Source organism: Sceloporus undulatus, chromosome 4 (genome assembly GCF_019175285.1).
Source record: "Sceloporus undulatus isolate JIND9_A2432 ecotype Alabama chromosome 4, SceUnd_v1.1, whole genome shotgun sequence".
Classification (NCBI taxonomy): domain Eukaryota; kingdom Metazoa; phylum Chordata; class Lepidosauria; order Squamata; family Phrynosomatidae; genus Sceloporus; species Sceloporus undulatus.
The window spans coordinates 64,952,156-64,976,099 of NC_056525.1; the positions used below are offsets into that span (position 1 = coordinate 64,952,156).

The window sequence follows — 23,944 nt, forward strand, 5'->3', positions numbered from 1 at the left end:
ATTTAACATCTACATGAAACCGCTGGGAGAGATCATCTGGAGACACGGGGAGGGGTGTTATCAGTACGCTGATGACACACAAAGTTTTCTCTGTGTCTCCGACTGACGCAGTAACTAAGGACGGCATCTCTCCTCTAGATGCCTGCTTGGCGTCGGTAATGGGCTGGATGAGGGAGAACAAACTCAGTATGAATCCAGGGAAAACAGAAGTACTGGTGATAGGTTCCCCAGTTCCGGGTGGTGAGATTTGTCATCCGGTCTTGAACGAGGTCACGCTCCCCTTGAAGGACTCGGTGCACAGCTTGGGTGTACTCCTTGACTCGTCGCTCCAGCTGACATCTCAGGTGGATGCGACTGTCAGGAGTGCTTGTTATCAGCTTCGGCTGATACGCCAGCTGCGTCCCTACCTGGACCTTGGGGACCTTGAAACTGTTGTACATGCTTTGGTAACCTCTCGATTGGACTTTTGCAATGCGCTCTACATGGGGCAACCCTTGTACCAAACCCGGAAGCTGCAAATGGTGCAGAATATGGCAGCTAGACTGGTCGCTGGTAACTCCAGGTCGGACCATATAACACCCATTTTAAAAGATCTTCACTGGCTGCCTATTCGCTTCCGAGCTCAATACAAGGTGTTGGTTTTGACCTATAAAGCCCTAAATGGCTTGGGCCCAGGGTACTTGGAGGACCGCCTCTCCCCATATAATCCGCCCCGCACTCTTCGAACATCCGGGACAAATTTGTTGGAGGTCCCTAGGTCACATTTTGTGAAGATCTCACAGAGGGCTTTTGCCATTGCTGCCCCTTCTCTTTGGAATAAACTCCCTGTAGAGCTCCGCCCCGCCGCTTCATTAGCTTCTTTTAAGAAAAATTTAAAAACGCATTTATTTCGGTTGGCCATCCCACCTTAGTTAATTGTTCTTTCTCTGCCCCTTGTCTTTTTCCTTTTGACCCCGGACTATTGTAAATTGATTTTTTCCTTTTTTGCCCTTGACATGTGTATTTTATTGATTCCTGTTCCTATTCCTTGTAGTAATGTTTTTAACCTTTATTGTAATTGTTTTATCTTGTATTGTAATGTTTTTAACCTTTGTAAGCCGCCTTGATCATCTCCATGGAAAGGCGGGGTAAAAATTATTATTATTATTATTATTATTATTATTATTATTATTATTAATAGCCTGTAATGGGGATTTTCCACCCAGTGTGTTCTTTATCAGAATTCTTTTTGCAAAGAAAAGCCTTAAAAGTTAACATTTTCCTACAATTAACACTTTTGACAGTATACAGTGGACCCTTGGTATACGCTGGGGTTTGGTTCCAAGATCCCCCATGGATAACAAAATCTGTGGATGCTCAAGTCCCTTAAATATAATGACATAGCAAAATGGTGTCCCTTATAAAAAATGGAAAATCAAGGTTTGATATTTGAAATTTATACTTTTTTGGAACATTTTCAAACTGTGGATGCTTGAATCCGTGTACAGTGGTACCTCGGGATACGAAATACCCAGGTTACGAATTTTTCGGGATACGAAAAAATCCCATAGGGAATTATTGTTTCGGGTTACGAAAGTTTTTTCGGGTTACGAAAAAACTCCGGCGCTATTTTAAATGGAGCCGCGGCAGAGCCGCGGCTTTTTCCCCATTAGCGCCTATGGCATTTCGGCTTACGAAGGCTTTTCGGGTTACGAAAGCGGCCGCGGAACGAATTATTTTCGTAACCCGAGGCACCACTGTATAAAAATTCACTGTATAAGAAGGGCCGACTATACACATATACATTCATATCAGTATATATATTTATCTGTGTGTTGAATCCAAATATCAACCATTTCTCTCATTATGTACTTCCAGCTCAGCGGCATAGATGGGAAGTTCTTCTATGGCGGCATGTCGACAGGGAGGAAAATCCGCACCCAAAATTTTCATTTCTCACACAGAGAACAAGTCCCCTGTATCCATGACAGCCGCATATCCCACACACAAGCCTAAGATTGGAAGATTGGAAGGAGAAACAGCAGAATTAGAACACATCAACAAAACTGCAGAGCCTCAGCTGTGAACAGAGACAATGGTTCCCGGGCACACTACATATATTTTGACACTAGCTGATGCCCCCAGCCCCATGGGACGCCTCTTGGTCAGTTCACCTCATCTTCACACGAAAAGCTCCGCAAAGTTTTGCATTCACACACAGAAACTGCAATAGAGGTCTATCCCTGGGCTTTCTAGTTTCTCGTGTTGTCTCCCACACTCAGGGTGACCAGAAGTCCTCACTGCGCCTCAAAATGTAGGATGTTCCAATTAAAAGCTTGAAACACTCATATACCTATAAATTCATGCTTCTTAGCCATGCTCCAAATGGAGGACGTTTTGGAATCCTTCCTAGACAGAAGGCCAAACTGGAGGATGTATCCTGGCAAAGGAGGGCAACTGGTCACCCCACCAACATTACATCCCAATAATCATTCATAGGATTAAGGACTAAATTTGGTTTAAGGCAGTATCCTTGACTTGGCCAGGCTCAATGCTAGGGAATTCTGGGAACTGTAGTTTTGTGAGACATTTAGCCCTGTCAGCTCAGGTGCCACAATAAACTACAATTCCCAGAACTCCATAGCACCGAGCCGTGGCAGTTAATGTGGTATCAAACCGGATTATTCCTGCAGTGTGGAAGCAGCCAGAGGGCCACAACAACTGCAGAAATAACCCCGTTCAAGACCGCTTTAACTGCCCTGGCTCAGTGCTAGGGGATCCTGGGAATTATAGTTTCTTTGTGGCAAGCACCAGAGGTCTCTGACAGGGAAGGATAAATGTCTCAAAAAATTACAGTTCTCAGGATTTCCAAATATTGAGCCAGGGCAGTTAAAGCGGCATCAGACTGGATTATTAATGCATTGTGGAAGCAGACTTAGGTACAAAACACACTGCAGAAACAATCCAGTTTGAGAAGGCTTTAACTGTCTTGGCTCAATGCTAGGGAATCCTGGGAAGTGTAGTTTTGTGAGGCATTTAGAAAAGCTCTGCTGCCTCAATAAACCAGAATTCCCAGGACTCCCTAGCATTGAGCCAAGGAAGTTAAAGCGCTCTCAAACCGGATTATTTATGCAGTGTGTGTTTTGGACTTTAGCCTCAAATCCTTTTGCATAGTAGGCTAATTAGCGTGAAGAAAATCCACACAGTGATAAAAACGCTTCCTAGAATGGGGAGGGCCATGACTAAAAATGTCACTAAATGCACTCTGAGACGTGTGTGGGCGAGGTCTTTTATTGTCCACGGTGCTTTGCGTAACGTGAGGATTGGAAGGGGGGGATTTTTGCTTCAGTCAGGGCCCCACAGGGAGGAGAACGCTTATTCAGTCCCACCCTTCTTCCATCCTGAGGCCCTCCTCTTTTCTCCTGAGAGGCCTCCCCCTTTTTCTCCATCTAGCCATTGTTTCCTTTCACGATACGCTACTTGCGCAAAAAAAAAAAGCCCAACCACAACGTTACGCTAAAAAAAAGGGGCAACTGGTTCAGTGCGGTTCTGGCCTACGCAAGTAGCGTAGCGGTACGGAGACGGCGGAAAAGGGTAACAAGGCGAGCTATTCTCAAACGCCGCTGGGCGAAGGAGGGTTAAGCCGGCGCCATTCTCCGCCCGCGCGGTTCTTACGCCGTTGGCGTAGCGCGCCCCAAGATGGCGTCGCTATCGTCGTCGTTGGCGGCCAGATCGCTGTCTAAGGCGTCGTCGTCGACGAGGGGCGAGCGGAGGGAGGCAGCCAGGCGGCGGCGGGCGAGAGAGGGCCGGAGCGCGTCCCTGTGAGAAGGGAACGGAGGCAGAGAGGGTCTCCCTTCGGGCCTTTCCTTCCCCGGCGGCGAGCCTTCCTGGTGGGCCTCCCCGCCGCCCCTGCCCCGGACGGAGGATGATGAAGCTCAAGTCCAACCAGACGCGCACCTACGACGGCGACGGCTACAAGAAGAGGGCAGCTTGCCTCTGCTTCCGCAACGAGGCCGAGGAGGAGGTGGGTAGGGCTGCCATGATGGAAGGAAGGAAGGAAGGAAGGAAGGGGGCTGAGGAGAAGCATGGAGAGGAGGAGGAGGAGGAGGAGACCCTAGAATGGAAGCCATAAAGCCCTATGAGCATCATAAAGTCACAGAACCCCTTCTGCCATGCAGGAACTCTCCGTCAAAGCATCCCCAGGGACAGATGGCCGCCCAGCCTCTGTTTAAAGGCCTCCAAGGAGGGAGAGTCCATCACTCTTCCTCCCTCGGACAGCCCTTACTCTCAGGAGGGTCCTCCTAATGTTGAGCTGGAATCTCTTTTCCTGGAGCTTGCATCCATTGCTCTGTTTCCTAGTCTCTGGAGCAGCAGAAAACAAGCTTGCTCCCTCCTCAATATGGCATCCCTTCAAGTATGTAAAGAGGGCTATCATGGGCTAGAGTTGCCTAGGAGGACCTGGAGATGTTTTTGTGATATTTGCATTTCCCCCACTTTCCCGGGACCCCAGTGAATGTGGAGGGAGGGTCCACAGCATATCTATTCAAACCAGTCACTTGCATCCCTTCAGAGGCTGGCAATGACAGGACAGTCTTAACTTACCATCGAAAGCATGAACTAAAACCCAGGGGATACCAAGGGCCCAAGTATTAGTATTATTAGTATTATTAATTAGTATTTGTATGGAGCCAGCGTGGGAAAGTGGGTTGAGTGTTGGGCTGCTACTACTGTGGAGACTAGGGTTCAGTTCCCAGCTTCAGCATAACAAGAAATTGCTTGTTGGTTTCTCAAGATGATTGATTTGTTTTTCAAGCTTATTGAAATCTCCATACCTAACACAAGTTTTGTTTGTTTCAAATATTTATAAGCCAATGTTTGGGATAACTCTTACAAGGTTATATATGACCAAACCTATATCCCACTTTGGCCATGTAAACCCACTGGGTGACCTTGGGCCAGTCACACTCTCTCGGCCTCAGAGGATGGCAATGGCAAACCTGCCAAGGAAACCCTGTGATGGGTTCACCTTAGGGTTGCCATAAGTCAAAAATGACTTGGAGGCACACAACAACAACAATATTTATTTATATCCTCCTTCTCCCGCCCCCAAACTGGGACTCAGGTTGCATCTGCACTGTAGAAACAATCCGGTTTCACACTCCTTTTAAGTATGGAATGCTGGGAACTGTAGTTTTGTGAGACATTTAGCCTTCTCTGGTGCCACAACAAACTACAGCTCCCAGAATTACATAGCATGGAGCTGTGGCAGTTAAAATAGTGTGAAACTAGATTATTTTTGCTGTTCAGATGCAGACTCAAAGTGGATTACAATTTAAAATAAAAGTAGAGTAAAATTAAAAACTTTGAAAACCGCTGTTCCCAGGCAAGAAGGGAGTTATGATGCCCTGCACTAATCTGCTCTCTTCTCATTTGCTTTTGGAGATGGTGAAAACACCTTTGGAGGAAGAGAGTGTGGACTTTATCCAAAGCTCTGTGCCCTGGTGCTCTCTCTCTCTCTCTCTCTCTGTCTGTCTGAGCTATATGTATTTTCAAGTCATTTCCATTTTAAGGTGAGCCCAAGGCAAAGCTACTATCATGGGATTTTCTTGGCAAGATTTTGTTCTGAGGAGGTTCACCATTGCCTTTGCCTGAGGTGGAGAGAGTGTGACTTGCCCAAGATCACCCAGTGGGTTTTATGGCAGAGTAGGAATTGAACTCTGGTCTCTAGAGTCGTAGGCCAACTCTCAAAGCACTGTGCCACACTGGCTCTCACCTTGGACAAGTCACTTGTTCTCAGCCTCAGAGAAAAGAAATGGTAAACTTCCTCTGAACAAAATCTTGCTTAAAAAAACCCATGATAGCTTTGCCATCAGTCAGAAATGACTTGAAGGCACACAGTATGCACACAATGTATACATTGTACACCATATGAATCTCCTTGGCCAGTGGTAACCAGACTTTTTACGCTTGAGACCAACTCCCTTTACATCTGTGTACGGACGTCACAGCCGCCCTCTCAATGTAGTATATGAATTAAAATATTTTGTTTATTTATTGTGTATATTTTCATCTGCACATTCATATATTAATATTTTAACGTTTAATAAGGAAATAACTTCATTCAAATTATAACAGTTTTATTTAAGTAAATTCAATATTTATTCATCTCGACGCATGTGTACATTTTACACATAAAAGGTTTAGGAGGAAGAGGAGGGATCAGAGTTTCCCAACTCTCGCACCCCCCTTGGCCAACTCTTGTGCCCCCTCCCCCCGGCCTCACCATTTGGGAACCACTGTCCTGGGACTAGGATGAGTTACCGTCTAAGTAAAGGATGAATGTTGCTTTCAGAAATTACTGCACTCTTCAACACATACAAGATGAGGTGTTTTTGGAAGTGCCAAGTTTTTTGACATTGGAATTGCCAGGAATGCTTTAGCTGTGGATTCTTGTACACAAGGGGATTGGATTAGATGGTCCAACTGTTTGATTCTATGATTAAGTGCCCAAAGGAGGCACGGATAGGTGGCCCAATAACCTACTCTTAGATATGAAGAGGAAATGACTTAACAGGGCTTTGAAATCTTACTTCCATTTTGTACAGATGGGATATGTGTGATGCCATTCTGTGTGTAGTCACTCTGCAGTAAATCCTACAATGTTCATTTGAGTTTTGTTCCCAAGTAAATGTGGATGGGTGCGTGCATGTATAGGATTGCGGCCTGAAAGGAAGTGATACAAATAAAGTAGTACAGTTGTCCCTCCACATTTGCAGCTTTGACTTTGCAGATTTGATTATTCATGGTTTTGATTAGTGTGTTTTCTCTAGGAACCTCAAGATCTTCCAGTGTAACTCTGGCAGAAGTTGACCATAGAGTTGTGCTGGAGAATCTAGAGGTTCTTAGAGAACACACTTCTCTGGGCATTTGTAGGTCCTCTGGCATGATTCTGTGATCAACCTCTGGCAAATGTTATCATACAGTTGCACTGGAGGACCTGGAGATGCCTAGAGAGGTGTTCTCTTAGGTAACAAGAATAGTGTTTTGTTATTTGCTGTTTTTCCACTTTCACAGGAGTCCTTCACCCACAACCCCAGCGAATGTGGAGGGACCACTGTAGTCATCAGAATCAATGGTTAAAAAGAGCAAAGGGAATTTCTCATTTATTTTATTTGTTGTGGTTGCTAAAACAAAAAAGATAAAGTGTTATCAGGGAAATAAATCAACTGTTTAGAATACAAGGTTATCTGAAAGTAGCAGAAAAAATAAAATTGCCAAGAGCAAACCTCAGTTTCTAGAGTTGCATAAATGCCTCAGTTCAATGTAGGGACAGTTTATTCTAAAAGAGTAATTGAGAAAATAAGAATGTTGAACATGGTGATGGGAAGCACCCCTCTTCTTCCAAATAAAGAAAGCATGCCAAATGAAAGATTTAAAACAATGAAGCTTGACATGAGCTGGTGTGGCATGGGATGGTAAGAGATTTGGCTGTGGTCTGTTTCTGCCATGCTTAGTTGAGCACATCACATGACATGGCAGAAAGACATTTGATTTTGGATTTATTTTTTTTAAAAACCTGGGAGTAAGGGGGGCTAATTATTTGCCCAAAGATGCCATTAGAGCAGTTTGAGAGGAAAGTGGTTTTGATTTAGGGTTATCTTATCTGGTTTTATATATACACTCTGAAGGGAATAAATATATAAATGTAAATAGTTATTTCTCAATGTGGAATTGATATTGCTGATAATGTGATTCTAATGAGATATTGTTTCATTGACACATTATATAATAAGTTAGTGTATTTAAAACACTTCTGAACACTGCATCTTGCTAATCCTTACAATAAACATCTAAAGTAGGTCAAGTTTTGTTATCCCCATACTGCAGCTTGGAAGCTGAGACTAAGAAAGAACAGCTTACCTTTGACTACATAATGACTTCATACCTGAACTGAGATTAGAATTAAAAACTTCCCAGGAGTTCTAAGTAAATAATGCAGTGTAGTCACATTCTTAGCTGTTACACTGCACCATTTACTTTGAGCTCCCAAGTAAATGTCTGTCATATTGGATGCATCAATACAGACATTCCAGTAGGCTCAAGCCAGTCTTTAAGCAGTCTGTAGCAGCTCAGACTGAGGAATTACAAGATGTAGAATGACAGATGAATCTTTACTGACTTCCACAGTCACCTTATCCTACTAGACTGAAGTTTGCATCACACTTGCTGGCTATCTTCATGATGGATTGGCAGAACAGCAAAGACCAAAGATTGTTGTTTCTTTCTCTGCCTGCAAACTCTCTTGGTGATATAAGAATTAAAGTTGCTGGAGCTTACATCTAGATGATGATGATGATGATGATAATGATAATAATAATAATAATAATAATAATAATAATAATAATAATAATAATAATTATTATTATTATTTATGTTTTCCTGCCTCTCCCGGTGGATCGAAACGGGGTTACAGACTAAATAAAAACACAATTGTTTACATAAAATAGATGCTTTCAGTGGATTAGAAAGTTGGACCAAAACTAACAGAATGAACTTCAATAGGGAGAACTGTAAGATATTGCACTTAGATAGAAAAAATGAAATGCATAGTTATAGGATGGGGAGACACCTGGCTTAAGGAGACTATGAGTGAAAGGGATCTACTAGGAGTCCTGGTAGAGCACAAGCTGAACATGAGTCAGTAGTGTGATGTGGCAGCTAAAAAGGCCAACGCTATTTTAGGCTGCATCAATAAATGTATAGTGTTTTGATTAAGGGAAGTAATAGTGCCACTCTATTCTGCTTTGGTCAGGCCCCACCTGGAATACTGTGTCAGTTCTGGGCACCACAATTTTAAAAAGGGTGTTGAGAAACAAGCATGTCCAAAGGAGGGTGACTAAAATGGTGAAGGGCCTAGAAACCATGCACTATGAAGAATGACTTAGGGAGCTGGGGATGTTTAGCCTGGAGGAAGAGAATGTTAAGAGGTGATATTATAGCCTTGTTTAAATATTTGAAGAGATGTCATATTGAGGAGGGAGCAGGCTTGTTTTCTGCTGCTCCAGAGACTAGGACCTGGAGCAATGGATGCAAGCTCCAGGAAAAGAGATTCCACCTCAACATTAGGCTTGGCTTCAAAATGGAAGGTTAATCATTTTCCAGGGAAAATACATACTCTCAAGTAGGATAATACATATACAATACATAGCAATACAGGAAATGGATCGATAAACAGTAAGAACTGTTTGACAGTGAAACACGTCCTCGGAAGTTGGTGGCATCTACTTCTTTGGAGGTCTTTAAGCAGAGATTGGATGGCCATCTGTCGGAGGTGCTTTGATTATGATTTCCTGCATAGCAGGGGGTTGGACTGGATGGCCCTTGGAGTATCTTCCAACTCTATGATTCTGTGAAAAAAAGGAAACATCTTTATAACACCAACATATTATTTGAAACATTCTGAGCCATTTAAAACATTCTGAGCCATTAGCTAACAGGGTTAGATACCATCTATACATTAGTTTATATAGGTTTTCTTTTAAATCACTGCACAAGTAAATTTTTATGTTTGGATCACATTTTTTCCCCATATATCCATATGGATATTATGCCCAAAATTTTTAAAATTTATTCATTTACCTGCTCTTCTTCTAGTTGCAGAAGTCATTCATACACTTTTAAAATTACATGGTAATTAGCTTGTAAGCTCATTTTCCTTAACTTCTATGGCTGTATTTCTTTTGTCTTAATTAAATCTGTCCGTAACTTACATATAAATAAACCAAGTAAGATCTTTGCCTTCCTTAAAAATTATCTCTCTTGATTTAGACTTCTTGATATCTTGTTCAAAATACAAAAGATCATCATAGAACAACAATCTCCTATTTTAACGCATTATTTCCTTTACAAAGGCTTCCTGCAGTGAGGTAGCTAGTACTGTATTATCTCTGTAAAAAGTCTCAATGTATACCTATACTAAACGTGTAGGAGAGCCTTCCCAATACAATGATTTTTAAATTCAGATTGTGCCTTTATTTTATCATACCAAAGATAACCATGGCCCTCTCCAGATGGGCCTAAAGTGTGCCCTCGTTACGTGCTGGGGTTGGCCGAGGGTGTACCGCCCATACGTGCCTCACCCCTAGCATGTGACGAGGGCGGCAAAATGGCGGCACCCTGTACACATGGGCACCACCATTTTGATGTGATGGACACTGCGTCCGCACGTCCTGACGTCATTGTGATGCCACAAGTGCACCATTGGAACACTGCAGCGTCACAGTCGCACCACAAGAAGAAACTGCTTTTTGCAGGTTCTTTTTGCTGCACAAGGCAGCCGTGCCATTTGTCCGCTGCAGCTCCCTCGCGCAGCAAAACAAGGCGCTGGCAGACCGTCCTTTTTGGGTGGTCTGTATCCCGCCATAGTCAACCAAATCTGGCCTTCAAGTTCCAGGGGATTCACATCTCTAAGCGACATTCATTCCTTCAATCATTCAAGACAGCAGGCCTTATATTGTAATTTAACATTAGGGACTCCCACGCTACCCTTTCTTAACATTGTAAAGTGTTTTAAATTTTATTCTAGGTTTCTTTTCCTTCCAAACAAATCTAGAAATTTCTTTCTACCATTTTATAAAAGGTGTTCCATTTCTTATAATAGAGATAATTTGAAAAATAAATTAACACCTTGGCAAAACATTCACTTCTACTACTGCAATTTTACCCCAAAGGGATAAATTTAATTTTCCTCATTTTTCTAGGTCTCTTTTAATTTCTTTCCAGAGTTATTCATATTTGTTTTGAAATAATAATCTTGTTGTTCATTGTAATTGTAACGCTCAAATATTTAATTAACTTTTTTCAACTTTAAAATTTGAAAGAGCAGTTAGTTCGTTGTCCTCTTCTGAAGTAATTTTTACCAGTAATCTTGTTTTGTCAGAATTCACTTTAAATCCAGAACATGTTCTAGACACCCCCCTCCCAACAACTTTCATTGAGCCCAGTGGGTTTTATGTCATTATCATAAGACCATCAGCTTATACTGTTCTTTATTTAACAACCTCACATAGATTCTTATCAATGGGGTCTCCAATGCCAAAGTAAACAGTAAAGGTGAGAGAGGACAATCTTGTCTGGTCCCCTTTTGTAATTCAATTGATTTTGTTGCATTGTCATTTACTAAAATTTGGGCCTTTGAACTGAGTAGATTATCTTTATTGCTTGAATTATATTTTCACTAAAGTCCATTCTTTCTAATACTTGAAATAAATAGTTCCAAGAAATATAATGAAACTCTTTCTTTTTCTTTATTTTTTCCTATCTTGGCTAATCAGTCAGCCACTTCCCAGATTTATTTGCAAATTCAGATTTCTTTTTTTCTGAACACCTTCACCAAGGATTTATACTCTACATTTTTTTCAGTATTTCAGGAATTTCATTCTCATTTATTTTAAGCATTTTTCGCCAGAGCTGTTTAAAAGGCCCACCAAAGCTTTTAAGACTGACTATTTTAAGTCAGTTGTTTTTTCTGAAAAGATTCTTTACCAAATCTGTGTATCCTTTGATTTTAACTCCATAATCACAAATCTATTCCTTTTCCAAATCTTGCCATAAAATGTCCAGTTGGTTCAAATTGTTAGAGCTCTCCTGTGCATGTTTGTGTGTAACTGTTGTGAGATTCTGAACTGGTGCCATGATCTTTTTGAACTATTTTCTAGCAAGCTCTTTAAAATGATTTACTTGTCCTGTAATCTCTAACGTTAATGAGTCCAGTTTCTTCCCTAAATTCCAATTAGTTTTTGTTACACATTTATTCAAATCTAAAATCTGGTTAGACATTTCAGATATTAAGGCTTGAATTTTAATAAGCACAGCGTAAGTTTCATCTAGTTCAGCTCTGAACGGTTTTTCGATGGACATGTGTATGATATCATGCAAATCAATCTCTGCTTGAATCCCAGGATTGGAGGCAATATTTATTTTCTCTTTTCTAAAATATGGCTTCCACATACCTCTTAATTGTTTAAATCTTGAAGACACTGATCCTTTTTCTTATTTTCAGTCCAAATTGCCACTTACAGTTCACCCTCCTTATCAGCAGACTTGCCATCCATGGATTTAACCATCCGCAGATGGCAAGCCTCCATTTCTGTTAATGGCAGTGTGTGCACACAACTGCGATAGTAGGCACACATGCACTGCACCACTGTTAAAATGAATGGGACTTGAGCATGCACGGATTTTCGTACCCTTGGGGGATCTGGAACAGATACCTTGCGAATATGGAGGTCCGACTGCACTTTGATCTTCAATTTTTGAGTGCTGTGCTATCAATCAGTTTCAGCTTTTAATTTCATTTTCAAATTCTTTCTCATTGGAGACTGGACTTCAAATATTTATGATGCAAATTGTATATATTTGCTTGAACATAATAAATCACTAATGGGGAGGGTCTCCTATCCCTATTCAGCATGGGCCATCCAAGGTCCTTCTTTGTAAATCCTTGGTTGAAACTTAATAAGTCTTTGTGATTCTTCAGCTTTGCAGTGGAAAATGTTTTGGTTTCCAGGGCATACAAGCCTACCAGACAGCTCTCCAGCCCACTCCTGATCTTTGTAGTGATCCAGAAGAATCCATTTCTGCTCTTATGGAATCCTTCTGCATCTTTATAGACATAAAGATAATAATAAATCATGCAAAGCTAGAAGCAGCATGCAAATTGTGCTGCTAACAGCTATCTTGGCCAGATTCAGCTACAACTATGTGTGTTGAAAAGGAACCTAAATTTAAGGTTGTTTTCTGCACAAGTCCAGTATCCTACAGTGCCATTCCACTGATAGATGCAGTTTTTCCTACATAACAGGGAGGGGGTGATTTCCTGTTTTACACATAGCTCCCAGTGCATTGTGACAATCTTCTAGGGCACAAGAATCCTGGCCTGAGTCTTTCTGGTGAGATGAAGAACTTTAAAATTCCTGACAAGGATAACCCCAGAGGCAGATGGAAGGCCCTCCCTCCATCTTAACTGCTGCCACCCTGGCCTCAAAGGGAGAGAAGAACTAGCAGTATCTCTGGGCTTGATCCCCTTCCTCACTGCCATTCCCTTCTTTTTGTGATATGTCTTTTAGCTGGAAAGCCTAAGGGCAAGGAACTGTCAAATTAATAATCTGTAATCCGCTCTGAGAACCTTTGTGGTTGAAGAGGGGTATTAATACTCTAATAAATAAATACAAGTAAATAATTCTTAGGAGCTTTCTAACTCCTACCTCTGATCTTGGAATCACTCTGCTATGTGCATAAAAGCAGGAAGAATGCTTCTTTTCTTCAATTCCTTTTAAATCATTGCCAGAACACCATGCTAGGCACTTGATTCATGATGTTTAATAGTCTTTCCCTCACTCATTCTCACAATTCCCTGTACTTAAAAATACTATTCTTTGAGCATGTGCTATTGTCAGTATTGTCGTGCAGTAACAGGACAGAAGAATTCTGAGCCCCTTCTAAGGAAATATACCATATATTACTTAATGAATATATAAAAGTTATTTTCTCCCCATTTAAAGAAAAAAAATCTTTAAAAACTCAGAATTCATAGTCGTCTTCTTCTGTTTATCTCTGTCCACTGACTATTTTTTGCTGTGTTTGTCTCTGTCTACTGACTATTTATACAACTTATTTAATTCAGATGGAGGTTGGAGTAAAATTTTAAATTGTTTGTCTCTGGAGACCTCCAGCTTTGAAGAGTACAGGGCTGTGCAGACCACCCCTGTCTTCACCAGATCGGGGCTGCAGCAACCACACATTGCAGCCCCGATCTGGCCTTTCCAGGGCACAAAAAGTAGCCACAAAAAGCGACTCCTTTTTGCACCCTGGAAAGGGCACCATAGCTGCTGGCGCTGCAGCTTTACGGTGCTCCTTTGGCACTACATCAAGTGGACGCAGCACCAGTTCCGTGATGCTTCATGCTGTGTGGTGCGACATGCGGCGTCACACCGCCATGGGGTGGAGTCAGGGCATGCATTGTGTGGATGCCATGCCCTGACTCTGCCCCCAGGCTGGTCTTAATGGCAGGCCTGCACAACCCCTAAATTTATAGTTTGATGTAGTTTATGTAGAGGGCCCAGAACATGGCTTCTGTTCCTCCCCTGGAGCATCATGTTTTGGTGGTAGATTTATGTGTGCAGAAATATGTGAGAATATAACTATGATCTCCAGGGTTGACATGGTCCTCCTGCTGATGGAGAGCACCTTCATCGTGTTCTAACACAATTCTTCACATTAGTTTGTGTTCTTCTATTGCTAGTTTGTTGTCCACAATAGTGATGTGATATCATTTTTTTTAAAAAAATGGAAAATAAAAATGTATATATTTATTTATTGGATTTATATTCTGCTTTTCTCCCAAATTGTTTCCAATTTATGATAACTCGTATCATGGGGTTTTCTTGGCAAGATTTGTCCAAAGGGGATTTGCCTTTGCATTCTTCTGCGGCTGAGAGAGTGTGACTTGCCCAATGTCATCCAATTGATTGAATCATAGTACTTTATTATTTTTTAATGATCTCTCTTAGTTATGGCTAGGTAGTTTGTTTGGGTATCTTAAGGAATATCTCACCCAAAATTTACAAATACAGAAATGGTGTCTAATGAGTTTTCAGAGACTGATGAAAGGGTTTGAAATAAGTGCCTTTCTGTTTATTAGATCATAGAATCATAGAATTGGAAGAGACCACAAGGACCATCCAGTCCAACCCCCTGCCATGCAGGAACACAGAATCAAAGCATCCCCGGCAGATGGCCATTCAGCCTCTGCATAAAGACTTCCAAAGAAGGAGACTCCACCACCCTCCAAGGGAGTGTGTTCCATTGTCAATAGCTGGTTAAATTAAAGAGTCTGTGTAAATTGCTTCTTGTGAATTTACAGTTCATACTCTTCTTTGTTTCTTCTTCTTTTTTATTTAAGTCTTAAAACCTACTAGACATTAGATACCTCTGTAGGTCGCTTAGTGATTCAGATAAGAATAAAAAACCATGGATGAATTACATGTACAGTATATGAGGGCTTTCCCTGTTCTTTTATGAGATAAGAAATGTTTGTGGAAAAATCTAACGTGCAAGAGAATGGGCAGTCATTGTCAGTCTTAGAATCATGCCTTTGATTATTCTTTGAAATATAGAGTACACTTTCAGGATTTAGAAACAAATAGCTGTTTGTTAATTATTTTATAGGAACAGTATTTTAAAAAAGTAATAGTAGAAGCTTTCATTCTTGCTGTTAGTTTTTCAATGATTATTTAGATGAGATAGTAATTTTGGAAGATTGTGTTATGTGCTATCATTAATATGGCAATTGTCACTCATTCCCTTACTACAAATAGTGTCCTCTTGAAGAGAAAACAGTGAAAACTAAAGGGATGATCGTGTAACTTTGGAAATCACTCACTGAGGACGAACCATAATCTCATATCATAGCAAACCAAGATTTGTTTGGCTTTGGAGATCATCAGATCAGCTTGTTCAAATAGGTTTACAAAATTTAGTAGCTGGCTACAGATTTACTGTGCTGACCTCATATGTGTTGGGACACTTACAGCATATTAACAGCCTCAAAGAAGGACTGTAAATATCTCTTTAAAATTAGAAAAACTGAATTTTCTATCAGTTCCAGTCAGCATGGCGATCCTGTGGATAGACATCTCCAAGACCCTTCCGCCACCCTCCACTGCTTTGCTTAGGTCCTGCAGATTCAGGCCTGTGACCTCCCTGATTGAGTCTAGCCATCTGGTGTGTGGTCTTCCTGTTTTTCTGCTACCTTCTACCTTCTCTAACATTACAGTATTATCTTTTATAATGAGTCATGCTTTCTCATGATGTGGCCAAAATATGATAGCTTCAATTTTGTCATTTTGGCTTCCAGGGAGAGTTTAGACTTGTTAAAGGATCCATTGGTTTGTCTTTTTGGCCATCCACAGTATCTCCAGCAGTCTTCTACAACAGAGCATCTCAAATGAATTGAATTTCTTTCTGTCCACTTTCTTCACTGTCTTTCTTCTCTGCCCTTTGATGTGTGTGCATGTGCATGCTTCTCAGACAGGGACACAAACAAAAAACTTCTTGGTACTTGAGAAAATTTTCAACTTCTTAGCTTTCAGTACTTTTTAGGGAAGGAAAAATGGTACATAATAAGTAGCCTGCCTAAAATGTTTTTGTAAGATATTAAGACCCTTGAAAGCATGAGGGTTTTGTGCTTTTCCAAAGAATGACATGTTCATATTGAGTACCCCATGGTCCATCTTGTTTTATAGCAAAAGTTTTTTTCTTTATTCAGATTCTACAAGCTGACTGCTCTTTAAAAAAATAAGGAAACAAGTCTGCTGCCACCCTTTCTTACTCTTTCTGTGTATTTGTATGTGTGTATGTTGTGTACTGTATAAAAACATCTGCTACTGAACCTCAAGGAAGATAAGCACACCATATCATTGCCCTTGCTTTTTTTCTTTTGCTGATATTCTTGGCAGTTCTTCAGCTGCTTTCCATAGTAGCAGACAACTAAACTTGGCAATGAATTTAAAGAAAAGGAAACAGCGGTGGTGAAGCTGATCGTGTGTAAAATGCTGAATGGGAAGCTTCCTGAATAAATTGGATTCATGATTCCTTTCCATTCTGTTAGGGATTACTATTAGGTGAGTGTCTACAGATTATTTTTACTATTTTTGGAGAGCATGGTAGCCTTTCATTCCTATTTCAGAAATTCAGTTACGACCTCAGAGCTACTAGTCCTCTTTTCTCCTGTACCTAAGTCATTTACTACTGAGTTATTCTAGAGGTTCCTCTCCCTCTTTCATTCTCTCTGCTATTTGATCACTTTGCTGACAGGTCATAAGAGTGAAGTGAATATTAGGCTTCAATTCCTGGTTGTGTCCTCACATAGTGAGTTGAGCAATCTAATAGGTTAGTATGTAAAGTTGAAAGTCTGTCCTTCTTTCCCAGAATATGTGGAGACATTATGTCAGAGGTTTTGTTCAGTGAGGCACTGAGATTTAGCCCAAGTCTTTCGGACATGATCTTTGTTATTTAAATAATATTAAGTTAAATGGATGTGTTAAACATACAGTTAACTCTGCCCAGGTGAAATCAGTGCTATTTAATACCCAACTGATTAGATCATGCATGTGACCTTTACTGAATAAGTGCTTAGGATATTGTTCTTTTCCTTTAATTGCTGAGTAGGCTTCTCTGAAAAAAATCAGAAAAATCTTGCACCTTTCTTACCTGCTATTTGATAATCCATTGAAGAGGCATTGGAGGATTTTTTTCTTTTATATCCAGGCTTGATTGTTTAGAATTTAGGGTGGTGTCAGATTGCTTGGACTTCGAACATTGAAGCATATCACATTTTCATGTCTTATGAAATGACAGATTTGTAGTAGACTTTCATTTTTTCCTAGCCAACAAAATTAGGGAGGCTTCTTGTACCAGGAGGTTTCCTTAGAATGTACAGTCATCCCTCCATATTTGCGGCTTTGATATTTGTGGATTTGATTATTCACGGATTTTATTAATATGTTCTCTCTAGGACTGTCCAGGTCCTCCAGTGCAACTCTGTGGTCAACTTTAACTAAAAGTTGCACTGAAAGACCATTTGTAGTTACAGTACTCCAATGCCATTCTGTGGTCAGTGTATGTTGGACATTGACCACAGAGTTGCACTGGAGGACCTAGAGATTCCTAGAGAGGTGTCCTCTCAGGTAAAAACAGTGTTTTTGTTATTTGCGGTTTTTCCATATTCACAGGGGTCTTGTTCCCCTAACCCTAGCGAATATGGAGGGACAAGTGTAATCAGGAGAGCACTTTGGACAGTACCTGTCTGCCAGGAACTGCTCTCCTGTGGGAAAATGAAGGGTTCCTTCTGTCCCATGATATGGAAGCTGGGCTGCTTATGTAATCAGAAGAGGCCACAGAGCAAATGCAGTTGATGATGCGTAAAAAGCTCAGAATCAAAATGAATTCCGGATCTTCTGATATGAGTCTTCTGTTGTTAGAACTAACAATTGGATTTAAGTTAATAATAATAATAATTTTATTTATATATTGTCTTTCCAAAGGATCAAGGCAGTTTACAAATTTACATAAACAAATACATAAAATGCACAAACAAGCTACATAAGCAATAGATAAAATACCTAAACAATACATAATGTATAGTAAAACAACTGTGAAATATCCTGCTCCAAGCATGTTTCTTGTAACAATTGTAGTACTGTAGTGAATTTTGCCTCAGGTACTTACATTAAGTAAGATATTTCAGAGTTTGTTAAAATCTCTGGATTTATAATTTTTTGTGGTCTCTGTGCTTGACTTCCTTGGGTGGTCTATACCTGTGTAGATCATCCTCAAAATCTTCTGGAAAACTGAGTGTTTGGACAGTTGGTCTGTTCTCCTCCCATATGTACTGGTGAAGACCCATGAGTGTGAGTGTAGAGATGGTCACTTGAAGAACACCAATTATAGGTAACCAACTTCTTCTTGTGGTTTACAAAGTTCTCAGATCTCTTGAGATCTTTGTAAAATGATTTTTAATGTGATGAGACAGTTTGATTTGAACAGGCTTACATTTTTAGACAGGGATAAACAAAATTTTGAGCCTGAGGATTGTATATGGGGTATGCTGGCAGCTACACATGTGCGCTATGTACACATAGCAAGATGAACTCTCCTGTTGAGGCTAGAAACAAGATCCTCCCTCTAGATTTTATGTAGGAGAACTTCGTATCTTGCTTTGAATCCTTCATGTAATAGTAAGTTGTCCCAGATCAGTGTAGTTTTCACACATAGGGTGGCATTCCCATTTAGCTCTAAAGTACAGCCGGAACTGCAGGAAAACAAGTAAGCATTCTTCAGTGTTACTCATTTGCTTTGTTAAATGTACTGGGCTTGAGAATAAATCAGTGTGAAGAGTTCGTTCTTTTGTTTCCTTTAATACCACTCATTTGATGTCAAGCCTTCATCTTGTCACTTTGAAATGGTTGAACTATTTTAAAGGGCTTTTTATATTAGCAATGCAGGAAGAAGTGTTTTCTGTTAATTATGGTTGAATTTAGGAGTGAATGCAAAGTAACCAAAGTTTTCAAGACTCTTTTCGCAGGGTTGTCTGGGAAAAGGAAAGAACTTATCAGTTATTTCATAGCAGTAACAGAGAAATTTGTCTCAACTGTGAATCTTACTGAAGGTTTAGTTTTATGTAGAATATAAAGACTTGAATTCCTCTATGAATGCATAGAATTTAGCTGCACATGGTAATATCACAGAAGTCAGACTACTGTGAGAGTATTCCCACGAAGATGTTTAGTCTTGTTCCAGGGTGGTTTTCCCCCAAATTTATACAATATCTTGGTCACTGGCACCATTCTTTTTGCTCCGCAAGGAAGCCGTGCGGTTTGTCCTCTGCAGCTTCCTCGTGGAGCAAACCAGGGCACCGGCTGACTGCCCTTTGTTAACTGAGTTATGCCTGTACAGTATTAAGAATTATATTTTTAATTTAGCTTGAAGTTGTTCTTCATGCCCACTTTAGGTCCAAAGGTGACTCAGAAATAATATGAGAAATACTTGCAGATCCTGCTTCACACTTGGCAAAGTAATAAATAGAAAACAGTATTTTCTCTTTAAAAACTATTCATTGTTTTTTCTTCAGTTTAGGCTTGAAAACAGTTCAGATTTTTCAGTGCCAGTTTCAAGTGGTTGGTACTAGGGATTTTCCCAGCCTGTTTGAGCTCTGTATAATCCATATATTTTGAAGATTTAGAGTAGTCTCTGTTGTAATAGTCTGCTTTCAAACCATGTTTCCTCCATAATTAATAACTCTCTTTATTGAGTAGGTTGGAGACATGGAAATGGTGACAACATGCTACTTTCCTAGGTTTGCCTTTCTTATTTTTTATGAAATATATGTGGATCTGTTTTTAAGTGTAGAAAAAACAAACATGTGTACATTTGCATGGCTCTAGAGTGTCTGCCCTAGTCAGACTGGAGTGGATCTAGTTGAATATACTGTACTTCCAGTTGGAATCCGTGGTACCTAGGTTCAGCTTAGTTTAGTATGAAGGTAGCCAGTGATAGTGCCCCTTCATACTTGAATAGTGTTCACACTCCCAGGCTCTTTTTAGAGAGGAAGAAGTTCAGTGTCAATGGGTCAGTGTGTTTTAAGGTGGAGAACTATGTTCTTTGTCAGAGGCTTTGTTAACCGAGATATTTGTACCTTTCTTTCTTTCTTTCTTTCTTTCTTTCTTATTTATTTCATTTTTATGCTACCTTTCACCCCAAAAAGGGACCCAAGGCGGCTCTCAAGATAAAAACACTTTAAAAGCAATTTTAAAAAACAATTAAAGTAACCTAGTTAAAACAGTATAAAATTACTGTACTGTATATACTCAACTATACCTTGACCGCATGTATAAATTGAGGGCACGTTTTGGGGCCAAAATTATGGAGTTTGGTATGACCCATGGATAAAGTCGAGGGTAAAACTTAGGAGCAAAGGAAAAGGATGCCAAAGGACTTACAAAATTCCAGTAGACATAACTGTTAGTGCTCACTCTTAAGGCTGGATGGATGAGAGAGTAGAAGGGGGTTGGTGCAGGGGATGGTTCTTTCTTTTCTTTCTTTTAAATAAGAGCTAAGATACAGCATTTACACTGAACCATGGGGTAAGTCAACTCAGTTTTTTTGGGTCAATTTTAAACCTAAATTTCTAGGCTCGTGCATGTGTATATACAGTAAGATTAAAACACACACACAAGTTTAAAACATAATCTAAAATTCACACCTTGTATAAAAGCCACCTGTCATGACTTTAAAAAACTTGCCTGAATAAAAACGTTTTTACTTGCTGGCAAAAGGTCAGCAGGGAAGGGGCCAGCCTAGACCTCTGTGGAAGGGATTTACAGAGGCTGGGAGCAGCCACTGGGAAGGCTCTTTCTCTCGTGTCCTCACCAAGTGAGCCTGTGATCATGGTAGGACCAAGAGCCTTTCCCTGAGGGCTCTTTCAGGTTTGTATGGGAAGATAAGGTCTCTCGAATAATCGATCTAAGCCATGTAAAGCTTTATAAGTCAGTAATAAAAGTCATAGTTCAGTAATACAAGAATATGTGTGAGTTTCGATAATATTTTCAGTCACCCCTGAAAAAGGAGATAATTTTCAAGTTCTTTAGCATCATGTGGAATAACGTAACAGCTAGGCTTGTTTCTCCTGCATAGAATGATTCTTGTCAAACATGAGTCACTTTCCAGAATTGTCTGATTTTCCTCCAGTTGGAAAACTGGAAATTTTCTTCCAGTTTTAGTAGTAACCAATGTTCTGGGACCATTAATGTAGCCAACCTGTCATTATTAGCAGCTATAATGGAGTCGTTGATGGATAGCATGTCTTATTATTTTCTAGTTACCAACTTTTTCTATAGCAATTTTACATTCTGAAGTTGTGCAAACAGTATAATTAATGTGTATATAATCACATACTATGTACTTATTGGATAGGTATTGTTAGTGAGCAGCAGTCGTCATCCGGATAGATGGATTGTCCCAGGAGGTGGTATGGAGCCTGAAGAGGAGCCCAGTGTGGCTGCTGTGCGGGAAGTTTGTGAGGAGGTAAGTTTCCAAAACCTGTTGGTGTTAGGTGACACTGTATTGTAGAAAAAAGCTTAAATTTTTCTGATTTTAAAATTTCTTTCTGTTTATTTGAACTATTGCTAGTATTTAATGTATAAATGGTTCAGAATGGTTTTCATTTGATTTTATTAATACATCATCCTGATATTTCTGTGATACAGAGCAGAATAAAAATATTTTAATCAATCAATGTTTTTGCAATCTTTTTGCAACTTAACGTTTCATAGACTGGATGAAACTTTAGTTCTGAAACATAGATCAGAAAAAACTTTTCCATTATAAATTTGTTTGATGCCACAAATCTCCTTGTTGATTTTGCTACAAGAAACGTTGTTAGCATACTGAAAAATGTGATATGTGTGTGTAACACCTGATCCAGCCCTTTGTTTGAACTTGTTGAGTTTTATGATTATGCAAGCAGTGACTTGCATCCTATTACTGATTTACAGTAGTGTATGTTTAACTTGCACCATCACAATTCACTTTCTTGGCTATTGCACAGGTTGGCCTTCTCTTCCAATCACACAGTGACCAATCTTCTCAACCCACCTTGTAAGCCACACAACCCCCCCAACACAGCAGTTTCAGGGCTGTTGGAGGGCAGGGAGTGGGGGGGGGGGGATCAGAAGCAACATGTTGAGTTATTTTCCTTGGGGAGGGGGGAACATGCTGCAAGAACATAATCTGCAGGTATTTCCTCAGAAGCTGTAGATGTCCCTGCAGGTTTCTGTTACAATGCATCCAGCAAAATGATAGCTGGATGCATTGTTGCTGATCCCCTGCTGTTACAGCCCAGAAATGCCCATGTGGCTGCCAGGCTTACAAGGTAGGTTTTAAGAATACAGTAATAGCATCAATGGATGTAGCAGTGTGAGAGGGCCATAGTGGTGCACTGGTTAAATGCTGGTACTGCAGCCACACTGTTTTTAGTTCAATCCCAGAGGGCTCCAGGTTGACTCAGCCTTCTGTTCTTTTGTAGGCTGGCAAAATGAACACCCAGCTTGTTGGGGGCAATTGGCTTATAGATTGTAAACTGCTTAAAGAGTACTGAGTTCACCATGAAGAAGTATAGAAATGTAAATGCTATTGCTGTATGAGACATGTACATTTGTCGATGCAGGATGATAGCCAAAATATTGAGAACAGCTATCATTTGTTTATAGAAGCATTATCACTTAGCAGTAACTGAAGACAGTCAGCCGATGGATGTGGCTGGAATACTGGATTATTTTTTTATCTGATAGAAGACAGTACATGAAGAAACTAACATAAACCTCTGTTTTGAGCACTTCCATTCCACACATGTGGAGTTTTAAAGTTTCTGTTCCTGGTTAGCAACAAACCATCTATTGGCATGTTTAATAGGACAAGGTATTAGTCTAGGATCAGGTCCTTCTCTGTGTAGTAGGAACCAGGGTTTAAAACCTCCTCTGTGTGACCAGAGTTGGCTGTAAATGTGAAAGAAAGCTGTTTCCCCCAAGAATATTAATTATGACATTGAAATCTTACATAAAGTTTTTCTCTCAGCCTAGCAAGGAAAGAAAGTAAACTGCTAGGATACGAACAGTGTTGGTGAGGTTTCGGAGATGGCTAATGGGGCTTGTAGGCCAAGGGCCATATATTATCCACCTGTGTGCTAAACTTTAATAGGCTTGAACCCCTTGGAAAAATTCAGCCAGATGGCAAACTGCTGATGCAATGGTGGGAACAAAGTATTCTCTTTTCACTTCACTATATAAGATTTGCATTGAGTTTTTACCTACTTGCTTATTTATTTAAAGTATTTCTGTATCATCTCCCACAAGATTTCCTAAGATGGTGAACAAATAAAAACCAATTAAATCAATACAGAGATGAAAACATTTAAAAATACATTAAAATATTCTTTAAAAAACTCCTTGAAGCAGTCTAAAAGTAACCCCTGAATCCAGTTTTGAAACAGTTAAAACAGCAATTTCAAACACTGAATACCATGTGGAACAGCACTGTTTTGGCTGCTGACTGAAAGCTGAAAAGAGATGGAGTCAGCCTAACCTATTTGGGTAGGGAATTCCACAGTCGAGACACTTGTTTATGTTTAATAGTTTTTAATTGTTCAGTATTTATTTACAGTAGACCCTCCTTATCCATGGATTTTTATCCACGGATTAAAGCATCCACAGCTTGAAAATAACAATAAAAAAGTATAAATTCTAAATAGCAAACCTTGAGTTTGCTATTTTCTATAAGGGGCACCATTTTACTAAGGCATCGTATTTAACGGGACTTGAGCATCCATGGCTTTTGTTATCCACGGGACTTC

The 23,944-nt window shown here is 40.2% G+C and overlaps 1 protein-coding gene across 1 annotated transcript in view; it reads left to right on the forward strand.

The window, feature by feature from the left end:
• The first annotated feature begins 3,627 nt into the window (after positions 1–3,627).
• The window catches only part of NUDT3 (nudix hydrolase 3), a 38,603-nt gene continuing 18,286 nt past the window's right edge, over positions 3,628–23,944 (forward strand). The window contains exons 1-2 of the mRNA XM_042465710.1: positions 3,628–4,003; positions 21,511–21,621. Coding sequence (XP_042321644.1) covers positions 3,905–4,003; positions 21,511–21,621 — 210 coding nt within the window. The 5' untranslated portion in view covers positions 3,628–3,904. The remainder of the gene's footprint in view (positions 4,004–21,510; positions 21,622–23,944) is intronic.